This window comes from Drosophila subpulchrella, chromosome 2L (assembly GCF_014743375.2).
Source record: "Drosophila subpulchrella strain 33 F10 #4 breed RU33 chromosome 2L, RU_Dsub_v1.1 Primary Assembly, whole genome shotgun sequence".
In the NCBI taxonomy this organism is placed as follows: domain Eukaryota; kingdom Metazoa; phylum Arthropoda; class Insecta; order Diptera; family Drosophilidae; genus Drosophila; species Drosophila subpulchrella.
This window is the reverse complement of record NC_050610.1, coordinates 2760090-2787577: the sequence shown is the minus strand read 5'-3', so window position 1 is coordinate 2787577 and position 27488 is coordinate 2760090. Positions and strand designations below refer to the sequence as shown.

The following is a 27488-nucleotide window of genomic DNA, read 5'->3' as shown; positions in this document are numbered from 1 at the left end:
TCCCTGTCTGTGTGTAAGTGTGGGTGTATCTGTGTTTGTGTGCGTGTCGAGTATCTGTGTGAGCTGAGTGTAAGTGTGAAATATTTTCAAGAATTCTCTCTTCTCCGCTCGCCAACGTCGTCGTCATCTCATCATCATCTGACATGATAAATAATTCAACTGCAATCGGTTTCGTAAATAGCCAAAAAGGAGCCCACGGATGCGGATGCGCCGGCGAATGCGGATGCGAATGCGGATCCTGTGAGGGAAATAAAACAGCGGCAAGAGCGCGAATATCTGAGCCATCTGAGCCAACAGCAGCTGAGAATGTTGCCTTCGCTGGCGGCAGCAGCAACAGTCAATTATCCTCAGTAATTGAGAATTTATCCAATAACAGCGACGTTGCAGCCGCATTGTCCTTTGCCCCGGGAACCTCATCATCATCATCCTCATCATTATTATCATCATTGTCGCCAGGAGCAGCGGCAGCAGCATCAGCTTTAACATCCTTTGCAGTAGGAGCAGCAGCAGCGGCAGCGGCAGCAGCAGGATCCACCTCGACAACGCACCTCGCCACGCATAAATCCTATCCGCCAATAAATTCAGCATATTGGCTGCCATCGTCGCATCCATCACCGTACGCGGTGCCAGGTAGGAGTCGCAGTTTCCTCTCAGATTCCACACTTCCCCGACTTTTCTCCGCCCCCGGGAAACTCGAACTCAAGCTAGAGATGATATCGTGATTCTGCCCCAATTAATAAACATTGTGTTTATACATATTATTTGTAAACATTTAATGGACCGAACTTCTAAAACTCGATCCGAAGGTAAATATAATTCTGACGATTTCATTACTTCTTACGAATTTATCTCTTCGAATCCAAAAAAAAAAGTTGTGCAATTTTGACATACTTTATAAACCTCAACAAATATTGTTCTTTGCACTACCGATTTTTTATGATCTTATTCAATATTTTAGTAGGTGATATAGGGTTTTTTTCAAGTAATATCTTGTTTGTCATTAAAGTATAGCTATAATTTTTCAAAATATTTACTTCTGCTTGGTATTAGTTTAATATGTTGTACATTCCCCAATGTCATCTCTGGTTGTGCGGGTCAGTTTTTGCCCACTCACCTGTCCTTCTCGGCCATCCGACCTCGTCGCCACCCACTCATCCGCCCCGTGGGCCACTCTCTTATTGATGGTCTGTTGATGTTGAGTGTTATCTACCTTGTCGCAGGAGTTGCCAGGAGTCGTCAGCTGACCAAATTGCCTTACATTCACATTACGATGTATTTTATCCCTGTCCGCTGGTTTCTCCTTTACTTGCCTTTTAAAATTGGGTAATTAAGGCAATTTATTGGACGACGCGCGTCCTGTCCTCGTTGTCATTCGCCGGTGGATTGAGATTGAGGCAGGATGCCGACATCAAATGGCCAAGAAATCGTCATTAAGCAAATTGCCCATGACCCAAAAAGTCGCCTCTTAATTGTTGCCAAAATAAATACGGGATGTGAGAGGATTGTTAAGAAGTTTTACCTGCGGATAGGATATTTTATCTGAAATTTTAAAGTTCAATATGGTGTTTTTATTAATTTAACATGGTTATTTATTTTTAAACGGTAAAAAAGCAGTTCTAACTATTAGGTTACCAAAGGAAGTATTAATAAACTTAAAAAGAAAGTATTCCGATTATAAACTATCAAAGTTAAGTGAATTTTCGCTTCATCCCTAGCTTTACAAAATGCTTTTTAGTAGTAAAAATCATATATTGCTTATAAAATGAATATTGATAACCAGTTTTAAAACCACATTTACTCAGTTAAATTAAGTAAAGCTCCATAAACTTTTCTGCCCCTGCCTATAATTTGCTGGAATTTTTTATTTTTAAATCTTTAATGTCAATTGCCTGGAATCTTTTTCCATCAGAATCCCCAGATCTTTTCGGCTCCACCTCGATTAATTTTTCAACCTTTCCGCACACAATTTCCGCTCTTCATTTTATTATCTGTTGATGCCAAACCACAAGCCAGACAAAAAGAGCAACAACTGGTAAACATGTTAAAACCCTTTATTTTTTTGGGTATTTATCACCTGGATGTGTCCAACACAGACGTGCCACGCCCCCTCTGCCCACGCACTCATCAGTCGGCCACAAGTTTACACTTGACTTCGACATTATTAACGCGCAGAAACTTTCTCTCTGTATATTTAACAATAATTTTCCCCATGACATACACGTGTTGCCGGCCTGACACTTTTCCGCTTAATACACTCCAGCAAGCAGTCGATGCCAGAACAACCCAACAGAAAAGGACATTGTCCTTGCATCTCTCGATATGAGAAAAGTGAATTTATATTTTGCACTTCATTTTTAATGGGTGGGCTGGGTAAAATTTCAGTAAAGTGTGTGGGTGATATGTGACAAAAGAAGTAAAGGAATTATAGGAAGGCAGATACGATAAGGAGTTTTCAGCTATCATATATGTACGTATGAAGAACCACATGGGAAAAGTAAATAATATAGTCAGTTTTAAAAAATTTGTAAGTTTGAGAACCGCAAAGTATTTGCAAATTACTTTCAAATCAATACACAAAATTCTAATATTAAATCACGTACCAACCGTACATCAACGGGTGGCCTCTTCTTTCAAAGGACCCTTAACCCTTGACTTGCTCCCTATCAGCATCACTTGTTACTCCATAAATCACTGCTGGCCAAATTGCCATGCAAATTTTAACTGCTCTTTAATTTTCTGCTAAATTAAACGTTAAATAAACTGCCGGAGAGGCCATGGCCACCACGTGGACGTGACTGGGCAACAAAAACGAAGGTATAGAAATTTAACAAAAAATATTACACCAAAAAAGTTACGTAATTTTTCGCACACAAAGCGAGTGAGAGAAAGAGAACGGGAGAAATTTATAACCTTTAATTGCTTTGACCCAAAAAATGTGCAGCTACTATAGTACCACTATTCTGGTTCTGGTTCGGGCTCGGTGGCTGGTCCTGTGATCCCGGCCACAAAAGCCACATAGCCTATGGGCGGGATGTGGGCATGGCCTAGACTACCCGACCCGCATAACATTATTTTTTTGCGTGCACCCATCCTCTATCACTATTGTTGTTGCAGCCTAATGCATTTTCACATTCAGAGGGAACCATCGTGTGCCATTTACCCACATATATGCAGCTTTCGACCCTCAGCCGCATCTTGCACTTAAAATAAGTTATAGAAGGAAATGAGTTAATAAAAAAAATAGTAAATAAATGACGCAATGGGAAAAAACAATTGTTTTAATAATATCTGTATATATTATATTTTATAAGTCAATATTAGTAGAAAATAGGAATATTCTTTTGGGGAAAAACGAAATAAAGCATATTTCTGCCCTTATTTGTTGATATAAATTCATAATTTGTATTAAAAAATTAATGTAAAATTCTTTTAAAAATCAGAACCAACTTCATTCAATGGCTAAGTTAATAGCCCAAAAATTTATTCAAGTGCATAGTAACTGGGATGATTCGGCCTGGCCTCCATTTAAAGTCTGATGGCGCAGCCATGGCGTTCCCTAATCTGGGAGCTAGCCGAGTTGCAGTTTCCATTCCACAGTTGCTCACAAACACCCTGCTCTATTTCGCCCAGACTAGTTGCCATTTTATGCAAATGAATTGGTTTTTAGGGAAATACTTCACACTTTGTTTTGGGCCAAACAGCAGGAAGGCGAGAAAGTCTTCTGGTGGTATATCTCTGGGGCAGGATATTCGCTCACAAGATGCAAATGCATTCCCAGAGCTTCTTTGGCTGTCTGGCTGGCAGTTCTTGGGTTGAGTGACAGACTGACGGAGTGACTGAATGATTGCAGCACCGACTATCTGACTGAGTACTGACTGTCAAACTGAGCGACACACAGCAGCCTAGTTGGCTAATGCGAAAGGGGAATTTGGCTTAGAAATTTTGCGTTACCCACAGTTCCTCAAAAACCTACAAACTGACATAATGCTGAAGAAATTGTGAGAAAGCCAAGACTGCAATATTAAAGAAGAAACCCGGATAACCCTAAAAAGGTATCTTGAAAGTTCTTTTAAAATCCTGAAACAAGTATATACTAGGATCATCATAACAATTTGCAATTTTTTTACGCTTATCTCTTTCTACATCGGCAATGTCCTTATTTATTTTTAGGCCTACCAAGCATTTGCATATTTTCCGTATTATATTGATAAAAATGGATTCAGTTTGCGCCATAAAAGCGAACCCTTCTTCCTTTTTTATGCAGATGTGTTATTATCATAATCAAACTGGAACTACTTACTTTCACTTTCCCTCTCTTTGCTCTTCATCCACACATTCTTTTCGAAAAGCATAATAAAAAGGAAGTGTAACCCAAAAAAATATTGTGGGAGAGCCATAAAACACAATAAAGGAAGTTGAAAGTTCTTCGACACAGAAACCCATTATCACAGTTACACACACTCGCACACTCATTGTTCGAATCAAAAGTTTTGACCCCACATACACCCCTATAATGGACATCCATTCATATTTTCCCCTTCCCCCTATAATACTCTTTTCGTGTGTGTCCTTCGTGTCCTTTGCTTGACCCTCAAAATGTGTAAAAATGCAAATAATTTCCACAGCAATGGCCATCTCTTTCGCTCCTACTTTCTTGCCGTATTGTTATGCTCTTGATTATGTTGTTGTTGTGTGGGGAGGATATGTAGGGATATCTGTTCATGTATGCTGCAAAAACATGTCCTTTTTATTGCCCCGACATGAAAATTTATGTTTCCCTGGTAGTTCCTTCGGTGCTCCCTTTTTTTTTTGTGGCTCATTTTATTGGCTGGCTGTTGTTGCAAGGACATTTTTGTGGCTTTCATGTCATATCGATTTATTAACCTGTACGAACTATTGTCCATCGCTGGTACCGAATTGATAAATGAGACAAGTTTGTGGAAATTGGTTTCCTCTTCGCCTCCATTTTGTTATTGAGGGGTGTTGAAATTTATTTCTTTCGGGCCCGCCGCTTAATGGAAATTTATTCGCCAAAGTTTCATTTTGTGCTGCAATTATTTTTGATATATATGCATAATCCTTGTTAGTCCTTCGCTCCTTCAACTTGGCCGCAACTCCACTTGATATTCAATATTTTTTGTGCGAAGGGAAAACGAAAAGAAAATAGATTTAGCACAAAGCAACACAATTTCAGTGCAATTAAAATGTAAATTTCGTTTATGCATTCCCCAAAAAAAGTACGCAGAATATAAAAATTGTATTCCAAGGAAAAGGAAGGCTCCAAAATATATGTATAAAATGTAAATATAACAATATCTAAATGGGTATAAGGGGACTACCTTTGCACTTAATAAGGAGGCTTGCAGTTTACAGAACCTTAAGAACTCATGCTGAAAAAGAATTAAAGGTTTAAACAAAGAAGTTCTTAAAATACACCTTCAAAACTGTAAATCCCGCAGTCGACGAACTTTTGTAGAGCCCTTTGTCCTTCGTTTAACTGCCGAATCTGGCGATTAAAATTTAAATTTTACACCAGCTGCAAAGTATTTGCCATAATTTCGTCGGCGCCTTTCCTCCGACTGCTCGAAATTAAATTTAATAATGCATTGAAATTGTGTTGGCATTGGCGGAAGCGAAATTTCATTAGGCAGGTGGAAAAGTGAAATATATAGCTGTAATGCCATAAGTATTCAGGAATACTGCCATGAAATGTTCTCTATATTTTAAAAGTGAGAGTAAAGAGGAGAGGACTTTTTATTTCTTAGTATGTACAATGCACATATATGTAAGAAACAGTTTTAAATTTGATTTATTTGTTTTATTTCTCAAAAAAAAATTCCCTTTTGTTTTATAAAAATATGATAAGCTAGATGAACAAGATCTATTCAAATATATATAGGGGTCTTGAAATAACTATAGTTTTATTTTATAATTATATTTTATAAATATCAAAATGAAGTATACCAATACGAAGCAATATTAGTTTTTTTTTATTGAAGGGTAACTCTTAACATTGAATATTTAAAAAATCCTTTGAACATATTACTTTTTAAAGAAATTCCTTATTTCATTTCAACTTCTTACACCTATGATAATTTTCAATAAATTTAAATTGAGCATACTTCTCTATGTGAGTGGCCGTGTGTGTGCATTTTGATGCTGGTGTGCGACTTTTGCCGCAGCGCTTGATTAGATTTTGCCACTCACTTTTGGACCCCACCACCCACAAACAGCCCCCCGTTTTTCACTGTGTGCGTATAACCGCAGCCACAACAACAACAACATGGGGGAAAACAACAACGCGAGTTCAGCATGGAGAGTTACATTATTTTTGCGAAAATTTGTTAAATATGCCAAACACGCAGCGATGCATGCAAAGTGGCAAAAGCAGCCAGGTGGGTAGTGCTTAGTTGTAGAAGGGGGGTTGGTTGAGGGGGGGTCGCGTGGGTGGCAAGTGGGCAGTTGAGGGGCGGGGAATGGAAGCGATGGGGGATGGTTCTATTTAAGCAAGGCAAGTCCATCCAGCCGTGGCATTGCGTACGCGTTTGCTCATATTTGTGACATAAATAAGCCAAGCCAAGTGTGCGGGCTAACAAGGGGGGTGAGGCCGATTTCCATGGGCGGAGGAGGAGGGGTGCACAGGGTTCTAGGGGATGGTTGGAGTGAAGGATGCACAGCCCCACAGCTGGAGTAGCGGCAAATATGACCCGTTTTTATGAGTGTTGCGCGGCGGCCATTTTCGGCTTTATATTGGGGGAATGATGAACCAGGTGGGAGATTTGTAACCGAAGCGGATAATGCTATTATTCTCTTAGTGCGGAGGATTAAATTAGCCAAGACTTTGAGGTTTATAAAGGCAATGTGCAACCTAGAAATTTAATGAAAATTTTTCTTATATTCTGAAAAAGGATTTTTATAACTTCTTATGGTGCCTTTCAATCTTATCTGAGTAGGCTAGGCAACAATTTTAAGACAAATCCAAAAACAACTTAATTTTAACTTGATTTTAATTTTTTTGTCCTGGTATTTACCAGTTTCTTGACATTACTCTATTTTCTTTCTTAGCGCTAGGCTGATAAAAATCCCTTCCAAACAAATTTAAAACCTGAGATTTGAAAAATTCGGATGGAAATTGGACGGGTCGTTTATAACACACTGAATATTTAGTGGGTAAACCTAGAGTCGTTCTTCAACAAATATCAAGCATAACCCACTCATTACATGCAGAATCCAAAGAACAAGGGGGCGCGAATGAAGAGTGGGAAGGAAGTGTGCAGTACGTCGATGTCATGGCTCGTTCGCCCTGCGTTTGGTTTCGGTTTTGGGTTCGGGGTTCGGGGTTCGGGGTTCCCAGGCCCTCCGGTCGTAGTTCTCCGGTTCAGGTTTTGGGATTGGGTTAGAGGCGCGGGGTTCGAGTGGTCGCTCGGTTAAGTTGAGTTGCATGCAAAAATGGCCAGCGCTGGAGCAAGGAAAAACAAGTCCTCGCTGAATGTGTGTATGGATGTAGGTTGCAGAAGTGGCCCGCACTTTAGCCGCTTCCCTGGCCACCGTCGCCGTCCCTCCTTTTCTGCTTTATGTTTTCAAATTAAAGTCGAAAGCGTGGCAACACTTAATGTGCGCCACTAGAAGCAGATTAGTTGCATTACCCCGAAGCCGGCTCACTGACTCGTCCATTTTCCAGCCACCCCCTTTTGGCCGGGTTAAGAGGGAAGGAGCGAAATAACTACGGGAGAGAGCCTGGTCCGACATATTAATAATTTAAAACTAAAGCAATTTTGCCGGCAAGACTTGAAGGTAAAGTTTTCCACTGCCTGCCTTAGTGGCGGAATTTAAGTTTAAATTGAATGCAGCTTAAGATGTGCGGGGCTTAATATGCAGGAGAATAAATGAAAGAAATAATTCTTCCTTGGAAGAATACATATATTGTTGAAAAGGGGGTTTGAAAACATATAGCATTTGAATGAAGCTCTGAGAACTTTGTTACCTCTTAAATTTAAACAAAATGCAAATCCAGAACTAGAACTTCAAATCCTATATAAGTTCTAGTTCTTGTTCCCTACAGCGACAAATTCCCATCAGACATTTCTTATAATTTAGGTAAATACATAATATTTTCTTATTTTTCCTATCTTTAACTTAATCCCTGAATGGTAATGCTTTCAATTTGCGGCTGATCGAAACTAATGAGGTCACCGCCTCGCCAAGTTTGTTTACTTTTTCGGGAGGAGGGACTTAAATTATGGAATTGGATAGTGGTGGGTGGATGTTTTAGACGGGGATTGGCATTCCGCCACCGCATCGAATTCAATGAATTTTAAAATTCCTTTTTCCACTGCGTTCGCTGCTGCTGACTGCGCGCAATTTCTGCCAGGATTATGATAATATAGCTCAAGTGCAGTTAGTCGATGTCGCTGCTGCAGTTGCACTTGCAGTTTGCGATAATCATAATAATAATAGTGGTGCAAGTGCTCCTCCTCCTCCTTCAACGTCATTATAGTGTGTGTGTGGTTTTGCATTTGATAACGCTTGGGGAAGATGATAATAATGATGATGATGCAGCATCAGCACTCGGAATGGCAATTGAATTGGGGGCGATGGGGAGGCAGAAGGAGCATGATGCTCCATCGAGTGGAAGGATGGAGCCGCATTGCAGCATGGGCGATGCCTCGAAATGTGGCAAGTCGCAGACCGAAGGGGGCAAAACCGAGGCATTAGAATTCCCAGCCATTAAGCTGAATTTCAACACTTCTTGCGGTTACTCCCGTCTATAAAAACCGCCATTATAATAAGTTTCGAATAATAATTTTAAATACCCGCCGTCAACGCAGCAAAGTCAATGACCAGAATGGCTACTAAAAATCAATTTCCACCCCATAAGCAGCTTAATTATAATTTTAATTGATTTCCAAAAACAGATTTTAAATTGGGTGGCGCTGGGCGCTCAACATTTTTGCGCTGGCAAATTGCAGACTATAAAACATAATTCGCATTGACTAAAAATTTCGCGTTTATTGGAGCGATAAAATAATAATTTATTACAAAGCCGTATGCGATTTTTCGGTTGATGCTGGCCAAAAATTTCTGCCAGCGCAGTTAAAATTATCAAACACTAATTGGGCTCATTTGGAAAGAAGGGGTTAACCTGAAAGTGGAGATATAAATTGTAAGGGCTAAATGTATTATTTTATTACTAACATATTCGGTAAATAAAGTTTGGTAACCCATAAAAAGAAGCACCTAAATCAATGTATAAATTCTTTAAAGCGGGGAAAATATATATGATTTTAAATCACTTTCACATTATGGCTTTGTTTTTCCTGCAAATTTGTGAAGGATACATTAAAATATTTATGAAAGTCCTTAAAATGGTCGTGTCAAAAATAGTTGTCGACACGAAAATCCTGCAAATTGAAATAAAATTTGGCTTATTTATTTATTTTTGCCGAGTCATACAAATTTAATCCGCTTCCAGTAATCGCCAGCACTTTAAATGTATTTAAGCCAATTGAATTGCAATTTGGTTTAGTTAAAAGATAGAAAGCCCAACCAACCGAGCCGATCCGCCCGCACAGACAACCACATCACATGGCACTCCCTTTCCCCTTTTGGGAAAAACATTCTCAGCCAATTGCACATTCGATAACAATTAATTTGTGCAGTGCGCATTTTGCGTGTTTGTGCAAATAAATTAGTTGCCCATTTGCCTCCTCGGCCGCCTCGCCACCACACTTAGAGCCCTTTTCCATGGAAAGTGCAAATATTTGGCGAAATGTTAAATGCCTGCCAATTAGTTATCGAGTCCATACCGTTTTCACTCGGAGCGAGAGTTTTAATTTATGTAAAATTAATTGAGCATTGCCAAATGCTGGAATTAACTAAGCCTGGCTGAGCACGCAGACTCTCACCCATGAGCCTCGTTCCCGTTCTCGTTTTGGACCCGGCCGGAACGGACCAGTTCGAACCTGGCCCTAACCCACTTGAGTGTGGCACTTTTCAATGCCACAGCACTGAGCTCTCAGCCAAGGCGAGGCCGTCCATTGGGGGCTATTGGGTTACACTCGGCGATGTGGTTGGGGCTTCCGCCAGCGTTTCACGCAGCGATTAACTTACCAAGGCCAAGGTCCCCGTTTTAGATGGCTTGGATTTATCTCGATTTAGCAGAAATTCGTATTAAAAAATAAATTAACACATTTATATTACTTATCTATTTCTTCGAATTATACTCTAATGTGAATACCTGTTATCTAATAAATTCTCTTGTTTTGCATAGCTCTAAACATTTGAGTACAGAATGTTTATGCGGGCATAGGGAATGTCTCTGCTGGTTCTTTGCCGCCACACAAACAAAGTACAGCAGCAGTCAAATAAAAGACAAAGTTGATAAATGATTACCAAATTTGTATTTAGCTACCTTTATAATGGCAAAACAATATAGTCATAGAAAATATAAATGTTGAGTAGAGGTAATTAAAAACAAACACATATATTTGAAATTTGTTGGATAACTAATGTGTATTTTAGGCGGTAATTCATTTCAATTATATTATAGCCGGGATAGATGATTTGTTGGCAAACACAGTTCTCATGTTTAGTATACTTATAGTTTATATATCCCTGATCTAATCAATATGAATTCAATGTATACCACTTCCTTTACAGAACGCAAACTTTTTGTGGGAATGCTAAACAAGAAGCTGAACGAGAACGACGTTCGCAAACTATTTGAAGTCCACGGAGCCATCGAGGAGTGCACCGTTCTTCGGGACCAGAACGGCCAGAGCAAGGGTTGTGCTTTCGTCACATTTGCCACCAAACACGCTGCCATATCGGCCATTAAAGTGGTGGGTACCGAATATAGCATCTTGAAGTTGTCAAAAATTAATTATTTTTTTTGCTTATCCTTAAAGACCCTAAGCCAGAACAAGATCATGGAGGGCTGCACATCGCCGCTGGTCGTCAAGTTCGCCGACACACAGAAGGAGAAGGAGCAGAAGAAGATCCAGCAGATCCAGGCCAACCTGTGGAACCTGGCCAGCAACATCAATATTCCGCTCGGGCAGACAGCCACCAGCGTGACCACGCCCATTCTGCCCAATCCGCCGCAGCAGCCTTCGCCGGTCCTAGGCGCCGATGCCATCACCCCGGCCTCCATCCAACTGCTGCAGCAACTGCAGGCGGTCGGACTGCAGCAGCAGTTGCTCCAAGGTGAGAAGATTGTCGAAAATATACAAACCTGGTCAACGGAACTTTATTTGTTTAGCAAATAGTGATCGTTTTTATATCCGAAACAAAATTACTTAATACGAAAAAATATTTTGAAATAATACAATTAATTGTTTGTATTGTATTAAATACTATGTTTTTATAATACGTTTTTTAGCGGTATAATTAGAAGTCATTTATTTTCTATGTCTAGAGTATTGGTACTTATTGGTACAGCGATACAATATTCATTGTAAAGATTTATAAAGGAAATTAAAATGGTGTTATAAAAATGAATTTTGTGACATTGATAAGAAACCAATAACTTAAACATAATTTTATAAAATCTTAAAGGTTCACTTCATGTTAGGAAACAATTTTGAAATAGTACAATTTTTTATTGTATTAAGTATTATGTTTTTATGATAACTTTTTAGCGGTATTGTTTGTATAATTAGAAATCATTTATTTTTTCTAATGTTTTGGTACTCAACTTAGTGATACAATATTGTATGTAAATACTTATAAAAAATAGTGAGGAGCTGCTCTAAAATTCAGAAATATATTGCTTGACCCTGATATGAAACCAATCATTTTAACAAAATGTGTAAGATTTTAAAGGTTATTTTTATATTTCTCTATGCAAATGCAACTTTTTTCCTTTAGTCTTAATATTAGCAAACACTGTCTAATACAATCTTATCCTATTTTATCCCTTTACAGCCCTCACAGGTCTGGGAGCCCAGCAGAGCAGCTCGGCGACGGACACGAGCGCCGTTGCGGCCGCTGGCCTTTTGACCCCGATGACCGTTCAGAATTTGGCGGCCATTGCGGCCATGACGCAGCCAAGTCTATCGAATGCAGCCGCCGCAGCAGCCGCTGCCTCATCGCCGGGAAGTGCCCAACTGACCAACACGGCTGCGCTGCTCTGTAAGTTTTCGCCACCCCATTTATTACCAATTGGATAGTTGAGGAAAAAAAGTGAAGAGAAAACACTTGAGGCGGTTCCCTGGTTAATAATTCATCAGGGTGTGCCACATCCCCTAATCCGGCCAGCCATATCTTAGCCATCAGTTGCCTCAGCTAATTATCTAATTTTTCCTCATTTCCGTATTGAAGTTTTCCTTGTGCGTCACAGGGTTTTTCCGCAGCTCTACTTTCTCGTCAGCCTGTTGCTCGCCTTTCTTTCCGACGCACTTTCTTTTTCCGTCCCGTTGCTTAGTGTTTCTTTTATCGATTTCTAATTATGTTGCTGTCCTGGTTATTGTCTTTAATGAGTGTCGAATGGTTATTGGGTTATAGGAAAGTTGTTTTGGGGTGAAAGAATATTATGACAGTGTTTGAGGAATAGCCCTAAAAGGCAATTCATATTGCCAGTGTATATATAGAGTTTCCTTTTAATGCTTAATTAAATTCTAATAAATTATGCATTACCCTTGCTTTTAGTATAAAATAAAGCGAATAAACCAATCGATGGCCTCATTAACATTCATTCGCCATCCTAATTTAATTCATCAATAATGAGGTAAACTTTCCACTCAAAAAACTCAACGAAATTACTTTTCTATTCCTGGTTTCGTTGCTAACAAGTAATGTGTCATCATCTGACATGCAAAGTGCCCAATTAGCTTGATTTCGTTGACCCCCTGCATATCCTTCCTCCGCCCGCCGTCTTCAGTTTTTCCAACTTATCCAAGGAAAGCAAATTACAATGATAGTCTTGTCAATCTTCATTGGAGAGGAAACTCACCGGATTGTCTGAAAATAGCCGAAAAAGAATTTTCTCTCCAAATGGGATAAATGGATTCACGTCATCGGCGGGTCTAGTCTAATAAGCTTGGAAGAATTCAATTAGTCTTCTACTAACACAAATGTATTCCTTTCTATCTACTTAAACATTGCTAACCTTATCGTTTAAATTAATGTGGATTTAATGCAGGCCTCTTGGACAAAAAGGCCGTAGCCAAAAAATCAGGTGAGAATCCCTTCAATCTTTGAAAATGCTCAAAGATTTCCCCGTTTTAGTTTTCTTTTTTTTTTTTTTTTTACGGTATTTGTTTTACGAAATATGAAATCCATTAAACTTTGTTTGCAATCCTGGAATTTTATTTTTTGAAAATCTGTCCATTAATGAAAATATAGTTTCTACTCTCTACATAAAAAACATTGCTAATCGTATAAATAAATATGGATTGAACGCAGCCAAAAAGAAAGGTGAGATATATTGATTATGACCACATTTTCAAAGTCTGTCTTTTCATTTCCATGCTGTGGCAATTTAAGTTTTAATATTTAAACCATTATTTAATTAGTCCATAAATTTGTAATTCCTACTTAAATATGATTCCAATCTTAGTGCTTTTAAATCAAAATAATGCTTTTATTTCTTTAATACCCTAGAGTATGTCAAAGTTTTCCGCAATTTTCTTGAGTTTTCTTCACCTGCTGAGTGATGCTGCTTTCATTTTCATTTTGTCATAAAAAAATGTGTGTGTTATTAAGTTTGATAGTTAAAGTCAACGAAGCATTCGACGTAACGTTCACGTGCACCGTAACGCGCTTGTTTAACGTCGCCTGCTTTACGTCACCAGTCCGTAGAGAGATGGTGGCCATATCTCCGGAGGAGGGGAACTGAGGGGGGCTGGCTTTATCTGGAGTACCGGAGACCCTACAACATACAAAATTACAAGTTACACTCTCTTGCGAAATTAACAACACGGAACTTATTGCACCAGAAGCCTCTGGAGAAAGGGGAAAGAAGTTACGAGGAGTTGGTTCCTGGGAAATGGGACATGGGGAATAAAGGACGACCAGTTGTTGCTGCACGGCTCCTTCTTGGGCTTATTGACTTTTTCGCTTTGGGGAAATTGCAATGCTTTCTGCTCAGTTCACAGTCTTCATTTCTCACTTCTCAGCTTCCGTTTCTGCAGTTGCCACTGGTAATAAAAGGGGCCATAGGGAATTAAAATATTAAGGTCAAAAGGTTGATAGGTCCATAAAGTGTGAGGGTTTTAATATTTTTAAATTATAATGGAAAAAAAGCAATGATTTTTAAGTTTATAAATTCAATTTCCTTAAAATATTCTCATACAAATATTTAAAACCGATCTAGACCAATGAGTTGCGACAGCAGTTTAAGCTGGTAGGTTATTTGTTCTTTCTTTAAAATTTTTAAATAAAAAAGAATTATGTCCTGTTGCTTCCATTTCATCAAACAAAAACCACAGGAAAATTCCACTTAAATGTGGTAAAGACAGAAGCCAAATATAACACAAACAAAAAATTTCCCAGAAAAATAAAGCGTAAAGTTTTCGGTCGAGGGCCAAAAGAAATGTCATTGCCTATCTGTGGGCATCGCAGACCGCATTTTCCGCCTTTTCTACACTTGCTTCTTAAATACTTTCTTAGCAAGTTCATTTCGAGAGGATCTTAGTGAGAAGTAGGCGAACAAAAAACACGACCAAATAAGAAGAAAAATCTGCGGCTGACTTAACCAGAAAAATGCCAAAAATTAAGCGGATTTGCAGAGAATCCCTCCTTTGGCCACTCTGCCTCATTCGCTTCGAGCTTATCTTGTGGGGATTTTCGTGAGTTTTGGCCCTTGTGCACTTGTGCGTGCTCATCGTGTGCCACTTGAACGATTTCCGGGCACTTCATTTAATGAAATATTAAAAATTCTTTGCCCGGGGAGCGGATGGAGTCCGACGATTCGGACTCGAAGGAGATGTCCTCCGTCTCTTACATCCTTCCCTTTCGCACTGAAAAAATGCAGTTCAAAGTGCAGCTGACAGCGAGGATAGGGAGGATGCGCCTATCTGTGGGTCCTTTCTCTTTTTTATACCCAGTACTTTAGGAGTGTTTTTACTCGTTCGAAAGGTTATGACTAGGAAAACCAAACGTGAAGTTAAACATAAAATATAATTAATACATATTTATTATCAGGAACCGGAAAATAAAATAAACCTTAAATAAATCTAAATATTTATAAAGTACTATCTCGTTCAGAGCTTCCTTTAAAATATTCTTATGCGATTTAAGAGTTTTAAATAGAACCCTTTGAAAATACTACTGAACTATTCAAACAATAAAGAATATCCCATAGTCGAGACTCCCTTATTGTAACTCACTTCTTTTTCTCCATGTTCCCATGCTGAAAAAATCCAACTTTTAGTTTCGTATTTTTTTCTTTGCTGGTCGGATACATAAACTAAACTACAAAATCGCTTTCCAAGTTGCCACGAGTAACAAACTTTTGGCAGTGACTGCCGTTGTTATTGTTGCTCTCACCCTTTGCCTGCCACAAATAAAATGAACAAACAAATTGAGCTCTCGACTTTGGTCTCGCTTTGTTTGTTGTTCCAGCCCGAATATTGTTTATGGAAAATGTATCGAAGTCGGCGGCAGTGGAATGAAAGAACTAATTGTTTTGGGGTTAGAACGAACAATGCGGGAGATACAAATTGTTAGAGCTAACAATGGGAAGATGGAAGTAATAAAGGGATTTTGTTTGTTGGTTGGAGATGCGGGGATATAAAAACAAGGCTAAATTGAAAAAGGGAAATAATTACCGTATTGCAGGAATATGAGTACATTTTTTAAATTACACTTCGGAAGAAAAATATGGCACTCACTTTTTGTTTACAAATAATTTACAATTACCCTATACCAGGAAATGCAATAAATGTCTATAACTAAAAAAAAATATTGCACAAACATTTGTTTTTTGTTAAAAAAATAATATATGCTTTAAACTAACTTAGATTGGTTTTTTTTATAATTATGTAAATTTTGGCTACACTTAATTAGCAACAAAAATTATCAGCTGACTTAATACGTTCGTAAATTTATAAGAAAAGCGAATTAAAAACTTCAAAAAGATGAACAAAATTAAAATCTTCACAGTGTGTCGTGTTTTTTTTCCCAACATTTGCCTGATTTTCCGCAAGCACTCATCACAAAAGATCAAGAGCATCCAATTCAAAAAGTTATTCGAAGCTCACTCCTTTGAACTCGCCTCCAAGTTGAGTTGGTAAAAAAACAAAAGCGAGTCAAGCCAACAGCAACAACCGAAAATCTTAATCAAAGTTTTGTTCAAGTGCAGTAAACTATGTAGTTTATACTACCAACCTCAGGCCCTTCAAACTGATTTAGGGTTTCAACACGTTTTGAACTCCCTCCATTTTGCTTGGCCATTCCTTTCATGGCGTTCCCTTTTTACCAGCCGGCTCTCCATTACGTTTGTTTATACACTTTTCCTTTCTTTTTTCTTTTTGCACTTCAAAATCAACAGCAAAAATAACAATAACAGTGGGAACAAAAAGTCTTCTGCCTGCAAGTGGCAAATAAGATGAAGGAGGAACTGGAAATTGTACAATTTCGTACTTGAACTCCACGAACAATTTTCCAACTTGAAACTAAAAACTTGCAAATACAAAACAGACAACATCCGGGCCAGAAAACAGTTTTAGGGAATGTTTTCGACTTCTTATTCCTTTCTTTCGGCTGTTTCTTCAATTTGCCATTGTTTGGCCAGGCCAGGCCACTCATGTGTATTATTATTGGCCAACTTAGTTAGCCAGCTCCTTGATGAGTGGTGTGCCCTGGGTTCATACATATTCCACTCTTCACTGGACGACTTTTCTTGCCTTTCTTTGCAAAACTTTGAACAACAATTAAAACAATTTTCCGTGCAAATATGTGCAAAACTTTTCGCTTACGTACTTCTGCAAATTTACCATGTTTTTATTTCTCATTTAACTGCTTGCTTTCGTATTTAAATCAGTAAAGTTGTCCGTTTGATCAAAGTTTTTAAAGTGTAGTAAGAAAATGTGGGTCGCACAATTAAATTCAATAAACTAGGATAATTTTTGGTGAGCTGAATTCATATTTTTCCCAAAGTTGGAATATCCAAAGATAATGGTTATTGGACCCATTTTGCAAATATATAGTTCTTTGGGCGTTGCACTCGCAGAGTTTCGACCCCATTCGAAAGGTTTGCAAAACTCATTAATAACGGCGATCATGGACGGCGCCAAGGGGGTGTAAAGGGGGTGTAAAATGGTAGTGGTGGTCAGGGGCGGATTGCAAACCACAAAATTGCATTGCCTGACGGCCAATGGCGAAACACGCAAAACAACTAAATAACAAACAACAGGCGTCAAATTACACAAAACCCGAAACCAGAACACAACCAACATCGCACAGAGACAAATTAATTTCAGATTGGCTATTGCGGATGTGTCATGTGTGTGCTTTGTAAAATAATCAAATGTCGCCCGCGTCGCAGGGCACAAAATTCGATGATTAATTACGTCTGACGAAACGATACCAACTAAATAATAATTGTACAGTGAAATCACAGGTTATTCTGTCAAAAAAATGTTCAGAAAATCCGTTTTAGATTACAAATGCATGATAATATCTGATATCAATTAAAAAAACTTTTTATTTTTAAATCTAAACTGTTTGGTATTAATAACATTTTTTAGTGTCACACATGGGGTGGGATTATTTAATATTTTCCTTTTAGTTTTGCAAATCTTTTTAGTATAACATATACATTTATTAAAACGTCAATAAACCAACTTAATGGCTATAATACGTTGAGACACTTAATTTCATTGTCTATTTTACGCAACGATATTTGAAAAATGGCTTTAGCGTGACACAACACTAAAACTCTCCTCTTTTTCATCCTTATAGGGTCAGATCCGAATCCATTGGCATCGGCATATATGTCAACAGCCGCCGGTCTACCGCAATTTGGAAGCGCCAGTGCATTGTCCACTTCGCCGCTGGCCAGCGTGGCCCTCAGTGCCGCAGCCGCCGCCGCTGCGGGAAAGCAGATCGAAGGTGAGTGACCCACTGAAAATACAATAAATATTAAAGAATTGGCAAAAATCTGAGTAAAGCACAGGCAGTCCAATTCGTCATATATATAACGTAATTCAATATTTAAAATAGTATTAAATTACAAAAGGTTTTTTCATGAACAACATATATGTTCTCTTATAAATTTATTTGTAATCACAAAAAAATATTTAAAAAATTGGTCGGTTATTGTTCTATTGTTTTAAAGGGAATCCTAGGTTTAGACTCTTTTCTGGTTTGTTGGCAATTTCGTGGGTAATCAGAGTGGTATTTAGGGATGAGAAAAGGTGGGGGAGTTACGCGCACACGTTAGAAATAGAAATGTCTAAAAGCCTGACATTTTGATAAATGTAGTAAATGCCCGAACGAATGCTACTGCGGTCGTGTCAGTCCAATACCAGATCGTTCGGTCTACACTTTATCCTCTGCGCTACTCTTTTTTGGTTACATAAGTTGGTTCTCTAAATACTCTTTACAAAAAGTTGGTGGAAGTAGAGGGGAATTGAAAGCTATAATAACTATCTCACAAAGAAATTAATTGATAAACAAATTTTGTATTTAAGCAAAATATATCTATACTTACTAAGCATAAAAAGATTTTATGCCGCAATCATTAAGTCAAACACTTTTTAAATTTATCTTACGTTTTTATTTATGCATCACAATAGTAAGGGTATCCAAACAATGGATATTCCCACTGCCATTTTCACATCTGCAATTGTATTTGCTTCTGCTTCTGATGCAACATCACATGCATTAAACCCGCTCATTGCTGTCAGCGTCATTCGCTCGTGATGCGGTTATTTTTTGCATCCTTTTTTGCTGTTTTCTGCTCGTTGCCTCAGCATTATTTCCACCCACATTTCCCTTCCTTCACTGAACCCCCTATTTCCCGAATCCCACTTGTCATGGACATTTTGTGGATGTCTGTCTAATCTACTTAGTTTTAGTTGTGCCATTGTTCGCGTCGCTTTTATTGTGCTGGAGGAAAGGGGCCTTAGTTTTATATGAAAAGTCATCTATCAAATGTTATGCAGTTGGATAAAGTACAGGATTTTGGGATGAGAGAAAAGCGGAATGTCAGATGGGCATTTTCATAACTGCAAGATTGGACCCGAGTAGATTTTCGAGCCCCTACAAATCAGAATCACCAATCCAAATCCAAACCATCTTGCAAGAATTTCAATCGCCTTTGCCATGCCCTCCTGAATGTGTGCACAACGCCCCTTTAATCCGCAATCGAATGTCTTCTGCTGACACAAATCCTTCAATGCCATAAGCCAATGCCTGCAGAGATGTAGCAAAAATCAATAAGATCAATCATCTCATATACTCCACTTCTGCTCCCATCTCACACTCGCTAAGGAGAATTTATGAGGAGCGCTTTCGGTGGGGCTTAAACTTTTATCAGCTCCCGACACAGTGTAAATATTACACACACTTGACACACAATTCCATTAGTCAGACGTCGCTGTCGATATCGGGAAATATGGCAACTGAGCATTTCTTTTCCCGCCCTCCGTGGATTTGTGTGCCGGGGTGTGTACTTTGGCACACATAACATTAAAGTTGCAGCAGGGAGATGTTCGAAATGCTGGGCAAAATGCAATGGAAAATGTTTTGGCATTGCACTTTTTGCCATATTTCCGGTTACATAAGCAAACATCCTTTGAGTGGATGGGAGTGCCGGGGGTGCTTCATCTGATGTGTAAGTGCAGAGGGAAAAATAAGCTTAAAAAATTACTCGTTATTTAAAAACTAGTATATTAAAGAAATTTTAATTGCATTTCCTGAGTTATACTTTCTTTACTTTAAATTGTATTTGGTACATATTCGGCCTCAACCATTCTTTGCTTTTTTTTTCTCTGCATGCTATGCACCATATAGTGAGATATATTTTTGCAGTTGAGTGACTCGCTCGTCCTTTGTCCCCCCGGTTCATCTTCGTCTCCCACGACTCCTTCAATTCTGCTTGCCTCGTCCTTTTGTGCGACTCCTTGTTTGCTCTGCTGACTCATGACGTCGCCGAAAATTCCCTCCTGACCAACTGCAACAACAAATTCCAACGAGACGCAGGGTCACAGTCCTGGGGAAGCGAGGATTGTGTGGTGCTGTCTGTGGAAGCACAACAAATTGCTCCTGCTAGCCCAAATGCGAAATGTGAGCTGCCATGTTTCGCCTCGCTTGGTTGGATTGTGAAAAACTATCATAGATGACTGGGACCTGCTTAAATGAAAGTCGACCCATCAGGAGGGTGGGTAGATCTAAGCTCTATATAATTATTGGATGAGATAAGCAAGATACAGACAGGAAGTGGTTAATGGGTAATTGACTCTGATTTGACAGCATAAAAAAGGAGATTTTAAAGGCGATCTTAAGTTTGTCCCTACTTTTATCGAATTATATTCCACTAATTATTTATATATTCCACTAATTTACTGGACAATTTTGGTATCCTCCTTATCATGCTTTAAGTGGTGGTTATTTTTCTAGGCTACAGTTAAAACCTTTCCCTTATTTCAAAGCGTATATCGTCTAAACTCTGAAGTCAGGGAAAAAATATGTTTGAGAAAATCCTAAAAATGTCGGATTTATGCAATCTGCGTGGGGCAAAAGGGCAGGAAAAACTGCAACAACAATGTCTAGTGCAGATAAATTCTCAACATGTGAAATTTATCAAGTGACGACAGTTCCACAACAGAAAGCGGAAGAGGACGATAGTGGGAGTTTAAGCGGAAGATAAGGATGGGCTGGGGAGCAGGAAACAACTTATAAGCGTGTAGACAGGCTCAGACGACAGGCACAAAATTAAGCAGGAAACAGAGGCAAAAGCAGCAAAATAAAATAAATACAAATATATAAAAAAATATGTTGGAAAATAATTTTAAAAAATCATAAGCGGCGCAGGACTATGCTTAAGGGACCAAGAGGACGAGAACTCCGGTCGAGAAAGGGACGGAAGGAAGGCAACAAATATGACAGTGACAGACGATGGGAATCCCCGCCTTCATCATCGCATGGGTGACCCTAAGGCGGCAGCGGTCGCCTCTCCTTCCGGCTGCATCCGGATTAAAGTCATGTGCATAAGCCGGAAGTCGGAATATAAAATAACCAAATGTATGTGCAGAAAGAAGGCGTGGGCGATTCGGGGAGCAGAAGAGGTGGCCGGAGACATCGCAGATTTGCGACTTTTGCTCTGGGAGGTAGTTGGAATTATTATAAAGGGGATGAGCCTGCAAGTGAGTGGATATGGTTATGAAGTGGAGAAATGAAAACATAACAAAATATCAACAAGATGTTTAACAAGACTTGCAAGGAAATATTCTGAGCTATGGTTAATAAAATCTTTAACTTATATAACCAAGATGTTTAACAAGATAATAACCAGATAAACAAGATATTCAGAAAATTCTTCAAAAATATATTCAACATATTCAACAACATACTCAACAACAAATTCACTATATTCAATAACAGATTCAGCAACATATTTAACAACATAGTTAGCAACATATTCAAAAACATTCCACAACGTATTCGAAAACGTATTTAACAACATGTTCAACAATGTTTTTATCAACGTATTTATTAACGTATTTAACAATGTATTCAACAACATACTCAACAAAGTTTTCATGAATATTTTTTGAGCAACATTCTGCAACAGACTCAATCAAGAATACGACCAAATATTTAAGAACGGAGAATTTCTATCACAATTTCTCCCACTGCAGCTATATGCACAAGTCACGTTAAAATCAATAAAGAAACTCAGATATATGTGCAGGCAGATCTGGAACTGTAGCTTATGTGCCATAGATTCCATTTGGCTTCCTTCCGCCTCGTTCGTGCCCTTGAGAGGAATAGGAAAATAAAGGAGGACTTTCGCCAGCTCACTTCGGTGAGCGCGACAGCCAGGAAAATGGCAAAAATGCTGGTCCTAACTGCGAAAGGGAGAGGGAATGTGCATCTGCAAGTAACATCTCTTATTCCCCCGGCCAGAATGCAAGTGCATCAATAGCGAAGAGGGCAGGCGACATTGCCAAGGCGGATGCCGCATCTTTGCTCGGCGGAAGAGGAAAATGCAATATAGGAAATCGTTTTTCGCACACTGAAAAATTCCAACCAAAAAAATGAAACCAACAAATTTGAGTTGAGAAAAAACAAAACAGGAAGTTTATTTGTATGTGCGGAGCGATGGAGAGGGGAATCCTTTGCGGATTCCAAGAAGTTACACATTTCTGGTTACCAAAATGAGTGGAAAACATTTTGCAGTTGACAGCCAACTGAATTTATATAAAGTTGAGTAAAACCAGACTGCATATGGATTTAGTTTTGGATATAAATTTGGTGGTTAAGGAAATGTAATGCGGACTAAAAATGGTGTAGCATATAGTCGGAATAAATAGTTGTACTTTTATTGCTCAAATTTTATTCTATGTTAAAGTCGGTAACTAATGATATAAACATCCTATCAAAAGAACTTACATTGCTATTTGAATTGAATGAATCATATATCTAAAAATAAATGTACTCCAAATTTAATACTTGCAAAAGTCCCCTCGAAATAATCTAATGAGCAGCCTTAGTTTAATGTTTTCATTTTAATGAAAAATTCTTAGAAATTCGCCTTCTTAGGAACAAACAAAAACAAATTTACCTTAACAATTTTCTGTACATTATGTAGGTATGTTTTTTCCACCAACTTGAAATCTTCCAGGAAATTGTCGAGTGTCATTCAAAATTGTTACCTTAATTTGTTGCCTTAGAAACATCTCGTGCCGCCTGCCTTCACATTTGTCCTTTCATCTAATTATGTATCGTGTCGAGCCACACGTGTCGCTTGTTAGTCGCGTAATTCAATAGCTTGAAGCACTTTTAATTGGACTTTTTACTTCCCGTTTCGTTCCCCATCCTGAGCCTAAATTAATTGTTGGGCGTGCAAAATTTCAAAGCAACAAGTGCATGACGAGAGCCCCGAGTCAATTAATATTAAAATCCTGGCAACGTCAACGGCTTGTGACCGAAGGAGATGCCTCCGGAGGAGCAGCTTTCTTCGCCATTCAATTTGGCTTCATTTTGTAATCGCATCAGCGTCGGGCAATCTGTCAGCAGTCAGTTTACCTCGAGGGCGTGGCACTGAGGGAGGCGAGGGAGGCCTGGGTGGGCGGATTGAGGAGAACCTACTGGGATTGCAGGCCTACGGTGGCCAACCCATACATCAAGGTGATCAATAGCAGTGCTTGTGGCAAACGATGATGGAGTGAGAGTTATGGATGCCGCCGTGGTGGCCGTGGGTGCTGCATGATGTCCTGGAACCACTACAAACTTATCCGATTACAGCGAGTGTGAATCTCAGCGTGTGTGTATGTGGGTGGGGACTCATCAAAGAGTGTAACAGTTTGCTTTAATGATGACTGGGACATCGTGAGGAGATTCATGAGTTTTGGAAAATTAAAAATCGAAAGAAAGGAAAACACACATCAAGATACTTAAGATTGATGTACTAAAGCATTTCTTAAATTTATAAGGCAGGTCTATATAGATTCATTCATTGTTCAGCTATCATATAAAGTGGTTAATTTAATGTTGTGATGGGCAATTAGTTTTTAAAATTAAAGCGAGATTCTTAATATCAGATAAAAGTATTTTTAATATTAAGTTAATTTTAGGTTTTATATTTGTAATGTTTGGGTGTCAATTATTTTTCGATACTTTGTTTTTATTCGGAATGCGAGTAACCGTAGGTGTTTTTTTACTTCTTTTCGTTACCATTGTTTTTTCTTATTTTTTGGATTTCATCCAGATCAAATTGAAAGACAGGACCGCAAAATGCCAGCTGCCATTTGAAGCGTTTTGCTGTCATTAAAAAGCATCACGAAAGTGAAAACGCGACTGCTGGCACTGCTATCACCCCTCTCTTTCCAACACCCCACTTTCCGTCTCTTTCTATCCGAGCTGGGTGCCTTGGATTTCGGATGCTGGTGGGTTGTATTACTGCTGACTGCTGACTGCTCATTGCCAGTGACGTTGACAGTAATTTGCACGAAAAGTGCAACCGCAGCACGAGGCGCGAGCCACGTTAATGTGCGTGTGACAGGGACGGGGATAGGGCGGCAGACAGGGACGGGGCGATGATGATAACGCCGGGAATGGCGATGATAATGCCCCGAAAGATAATGATGACGATGTCAGCAGTCGCAATAGCACGTGCTGCTAAACAAAGTGTCACACCCACACACGTACGGCAGACAGTTGACGGGAGCAAAGGAGATGGCGAGACAAGTGCGAAAGAGAGGGACGAGGCATCATTTCCGCTTCCGCTTGGCAATCAGCTGCTGCTGGGGCCCATCCCTTCCCCTAATCTCCGCCATTGGACCCATATAATTTCACTCTTTGTCCGCTCAACTTTCCCTCTGTATTCTGCGGTTCAGTGGGTGGAAACTCGGGGGGTGATGGGTAAAACACAGGGAGTGCAAGAATGCAACTGGTTAATTAATAGTTCCCTGCTAGGTGGGTCTATAATGTGGACTAGTTGCAGCAGCAGAAACTATAGGGCCGATATCTGATTACTTACATGAAGTCGATAAACCACAGTTTGATTATTGTATTGAAGGTGGAATATTTATTGACGATAGACTTAAGTCCTTTATTATGACTCGTAATTCCAAAAAACAAAAAATTAATGGAACATCCTTTACTTTCTTTCAGGACCCGAGGGATGCAACCTTTTCATCTACCATCTGCCGCAGGAGTTCACCGACACGGATCTGGCCTCCACGTTCCTGCCCTTCGGCAATGTGATCTCGGCCAAGGTGTTCATCGACAAGCAGACCAGCCTGTCCAAGTGCTTTGGCTTCGTCTCGTTCGACAATCCGGACTCGGCCCAGGTGGCCATCAAGGCGATGAACGGCTTCCAGGTGGGCACCAAGCGCCTCAAGGTGCAGCTGAAGAAGCCCAAGGACTCCAAGCCCTACTAGAGGGCATTGTCGGAGGATTCCCACCGTCAGCAGCGAGGTTATCCGGACACACCGAGTAGAGGAATATTGAGATTTGTGAAATATGGAGTAGTCAATGAATGAAGAGTAGCCCGTGTAGAGCGCGCGCGTTGCAAGAGTAAACGAAGATGCGAATGCCAACGTTGTACGTATCATGAAAAACCAAATACCAGAGCAGAAAAAGACATGAATCTGTGCCAAAAAGAGACAGAATCGCTTATGATTTAGCACGTTATATGTTGAATTAGAAAAAAAAACACAAAACCCAAAAAAAAAAGAAACGAATAATACAACTATTAGACCGTAGTTTAGTTAACTTTCTGTTGAAGTTCCCTTTGAACCCTTACGACTTGTTTTCATATTTTAAACTGTCGTACGAGTTGGTTGAACCATCGCCTTTTTATTAAACATTTTGTACACACTTTCATGACTCACAAACGAAACAAAAAATAAAAAAAAACCCAAAAAAATACAAGGATCTGTTCGAGTGTTAGCTTATAAGTTTTTGATATATCTCATAATTTTATACTCGCTCTTTCTGTTTGATTTGTTCATCTCTCATGTTGCAAGTCACAATGAAGTTCTTATTATAAATATATACCCACATGATATATATTCTAGCTATAGTTACAAGTTACTCGTTTTGTTCAATGGATTATCTCTTTTATATATATATATCTACATTTATGCTGATGTGCATAATTAGTTTTTAGTTATCTGATTTGTTACACCCCCAAACTAACTTACATTTTTTATTTGTACTGAAAAAGGAAATGTTTTTGTTAACACGCATTATAAGTAACACAATTATTATTATAATTAGTTGAACAAACAAATTCACTTACGCTTCTCAGTGTTAACTATGCAATTTGTAAAAATAACTATGCATACAAAAGACAACAAACCAAATGAAATCAAAAATGGAAAACTTGTTATTTATGTTGAAGTCTTATCAATGGAGTTTATTATATTATTTTTTAGTTTCTATCATTCGCTACATCATCCAAATTTACACAAATCTGGTATTATATTATTATATATGATTCACTACGTTGTAAACTCTCTGTTTTAGTTGAAGTTTATTTGGCTTTCTGTCGTCGCACATTTTTGAAGTAGATAAGTGCCTAATGTAGCATACTTTGTTGATGTAAAAAATCATGCACATATGTAAACACTTCATACCGCAGCATACATATCTAAATAAAGTTTTGTTCTCTGTTTCAAATGCACACAAAATGTACTTATTTTTTGTGTTCTTAACACGTTGTTCTTTGGTTAAAAATACAGCAAAGTATTTCTTTGCGTATTATGTTGGTGTATGTGATCACACTTAATTTTAATTCGACAATGCTTTTCATTTTTATTTTTATTAATTTCAGAACATATCTAAGGCGATTGGTTCCTTCACGCTTTAACACAACCAGATTTGTTCTATATTTATTTAGAAATTAATCAATTAAACTTGTTTATATTCTCCAGATGATATGTTGACGTTTGGAAGAGTTTTGCCATTTATTTTATTTTTGGAAAGGCAAGCCAAGTGGTAGTTGATGCAAGCCGCCAGTTGAAAGGTAAGTTTTACCCCCTTCTCTAGATATTCAGTCTTCTAATTCTTCCTCTCATTTCAGTTGTACGCAAATCGTTTTTAGAAGGCGCATAGGTCCCTGAAACTTGTAAATATTATCCGCTTGAGTCTCGAGAATCCCAAAAATAAATGCCTATTCCACTGCTGTCGCATACAAATTTACAACTACTGTACATTTTAGAACCACAAACATATTGGAAAACCTGTAAAAAAATTAATATGCAAACATGTTGTACGATAGCCAAGAAAAGCCATTTTATATGCTTGTAAAGCAAACTAATTTTAACAAAGTAAATTTATAAAAATAAACTGAACAAAATCTGAGTTTCAGTTTGTTGTCAAATATAATAAATTGGTTTTGAAGCTGAACAAAAGCATTGACAAATCAGATGGAAGGGTTAGCTAAATAATTTATGGCTTTGAATTAAGTTTCTAAATTGATCGTTTGTCTTTGTTTGAAGTAGAGTCTAAGCTGTGTGCATTTTATACAAACTATCTGGATGTGGCTTTAAATTAAACATAATTTCAACGCAGAAATTAGCATTCACCTTAGGAGTAAGCTTAACGTAAAAAGTGTTCTGTGTGTAATTAAATGTGTAATTAATAATTAGCTGCTAAGTGTAATTTTTTAGAGAAACAAAGCAAGGCTGTGTGTTCTGACTAGATATTAAGCGAATTCCCCTTTCGGACAAATGAAATTAGAATGCCATTTAATGTGGATGCAGATTGAAGTATTAGTTTGGAAAACCGCGATAAATATTTGCATTGGCTATATTAAGGCAGTAAACAGCGAGAACGTAATTCTAGTGATAAAACGCAGTTAGTTAAGCGAA

The 27488-nt window shown here is 38.6% G+C and overlaps 1 protein-coding gene across 5 annotated transcripts in view; it reads left to right on the top strand.

The window, feature by feature from the left end:
- The window catches only part of LOC119548833 (CUGBP Elav-like family member 2), a 123929-nt gene extending 97112 nt beyond the window's left edge, over positions 1–26817 (top strand). For 4 of the 5 annotated variants that reach the window (XR_005219331.1, XR_005219329.1, XR_005219330.1 and 1 more), the window contains 7 exons: positions 10660–10841; positions 10908–11205; positions 11926–12132; positions 17905–18054; positions 24784–25215; positions 26550–26641; positions 26699–26817. Coding sequence is in view for 1 of the 5 variants with exons in the window: in XM_037856450.1 (XP_037712378.1) it covers positions 10660–10841; positions 10908–11205; positions 11926–12132; positions 17905–18054; positions 24784–25052 (1106 nt within the window). In the remaining 4 variants the exon portion in view is untranslated. Of the gene's footprint in view, positions 1–10659; positions 10842–10907; positions 11206–11925; positions 12133–17904; positions 18055–24783; positions 26010–26549; positions 26642–26698 lie in introns of those variants that run through there. The other variant, XM_037856450.1, reaches the window with a different exon arrangement.
- Positions 26818–27488: the final 671 nt, after the last annotated feature.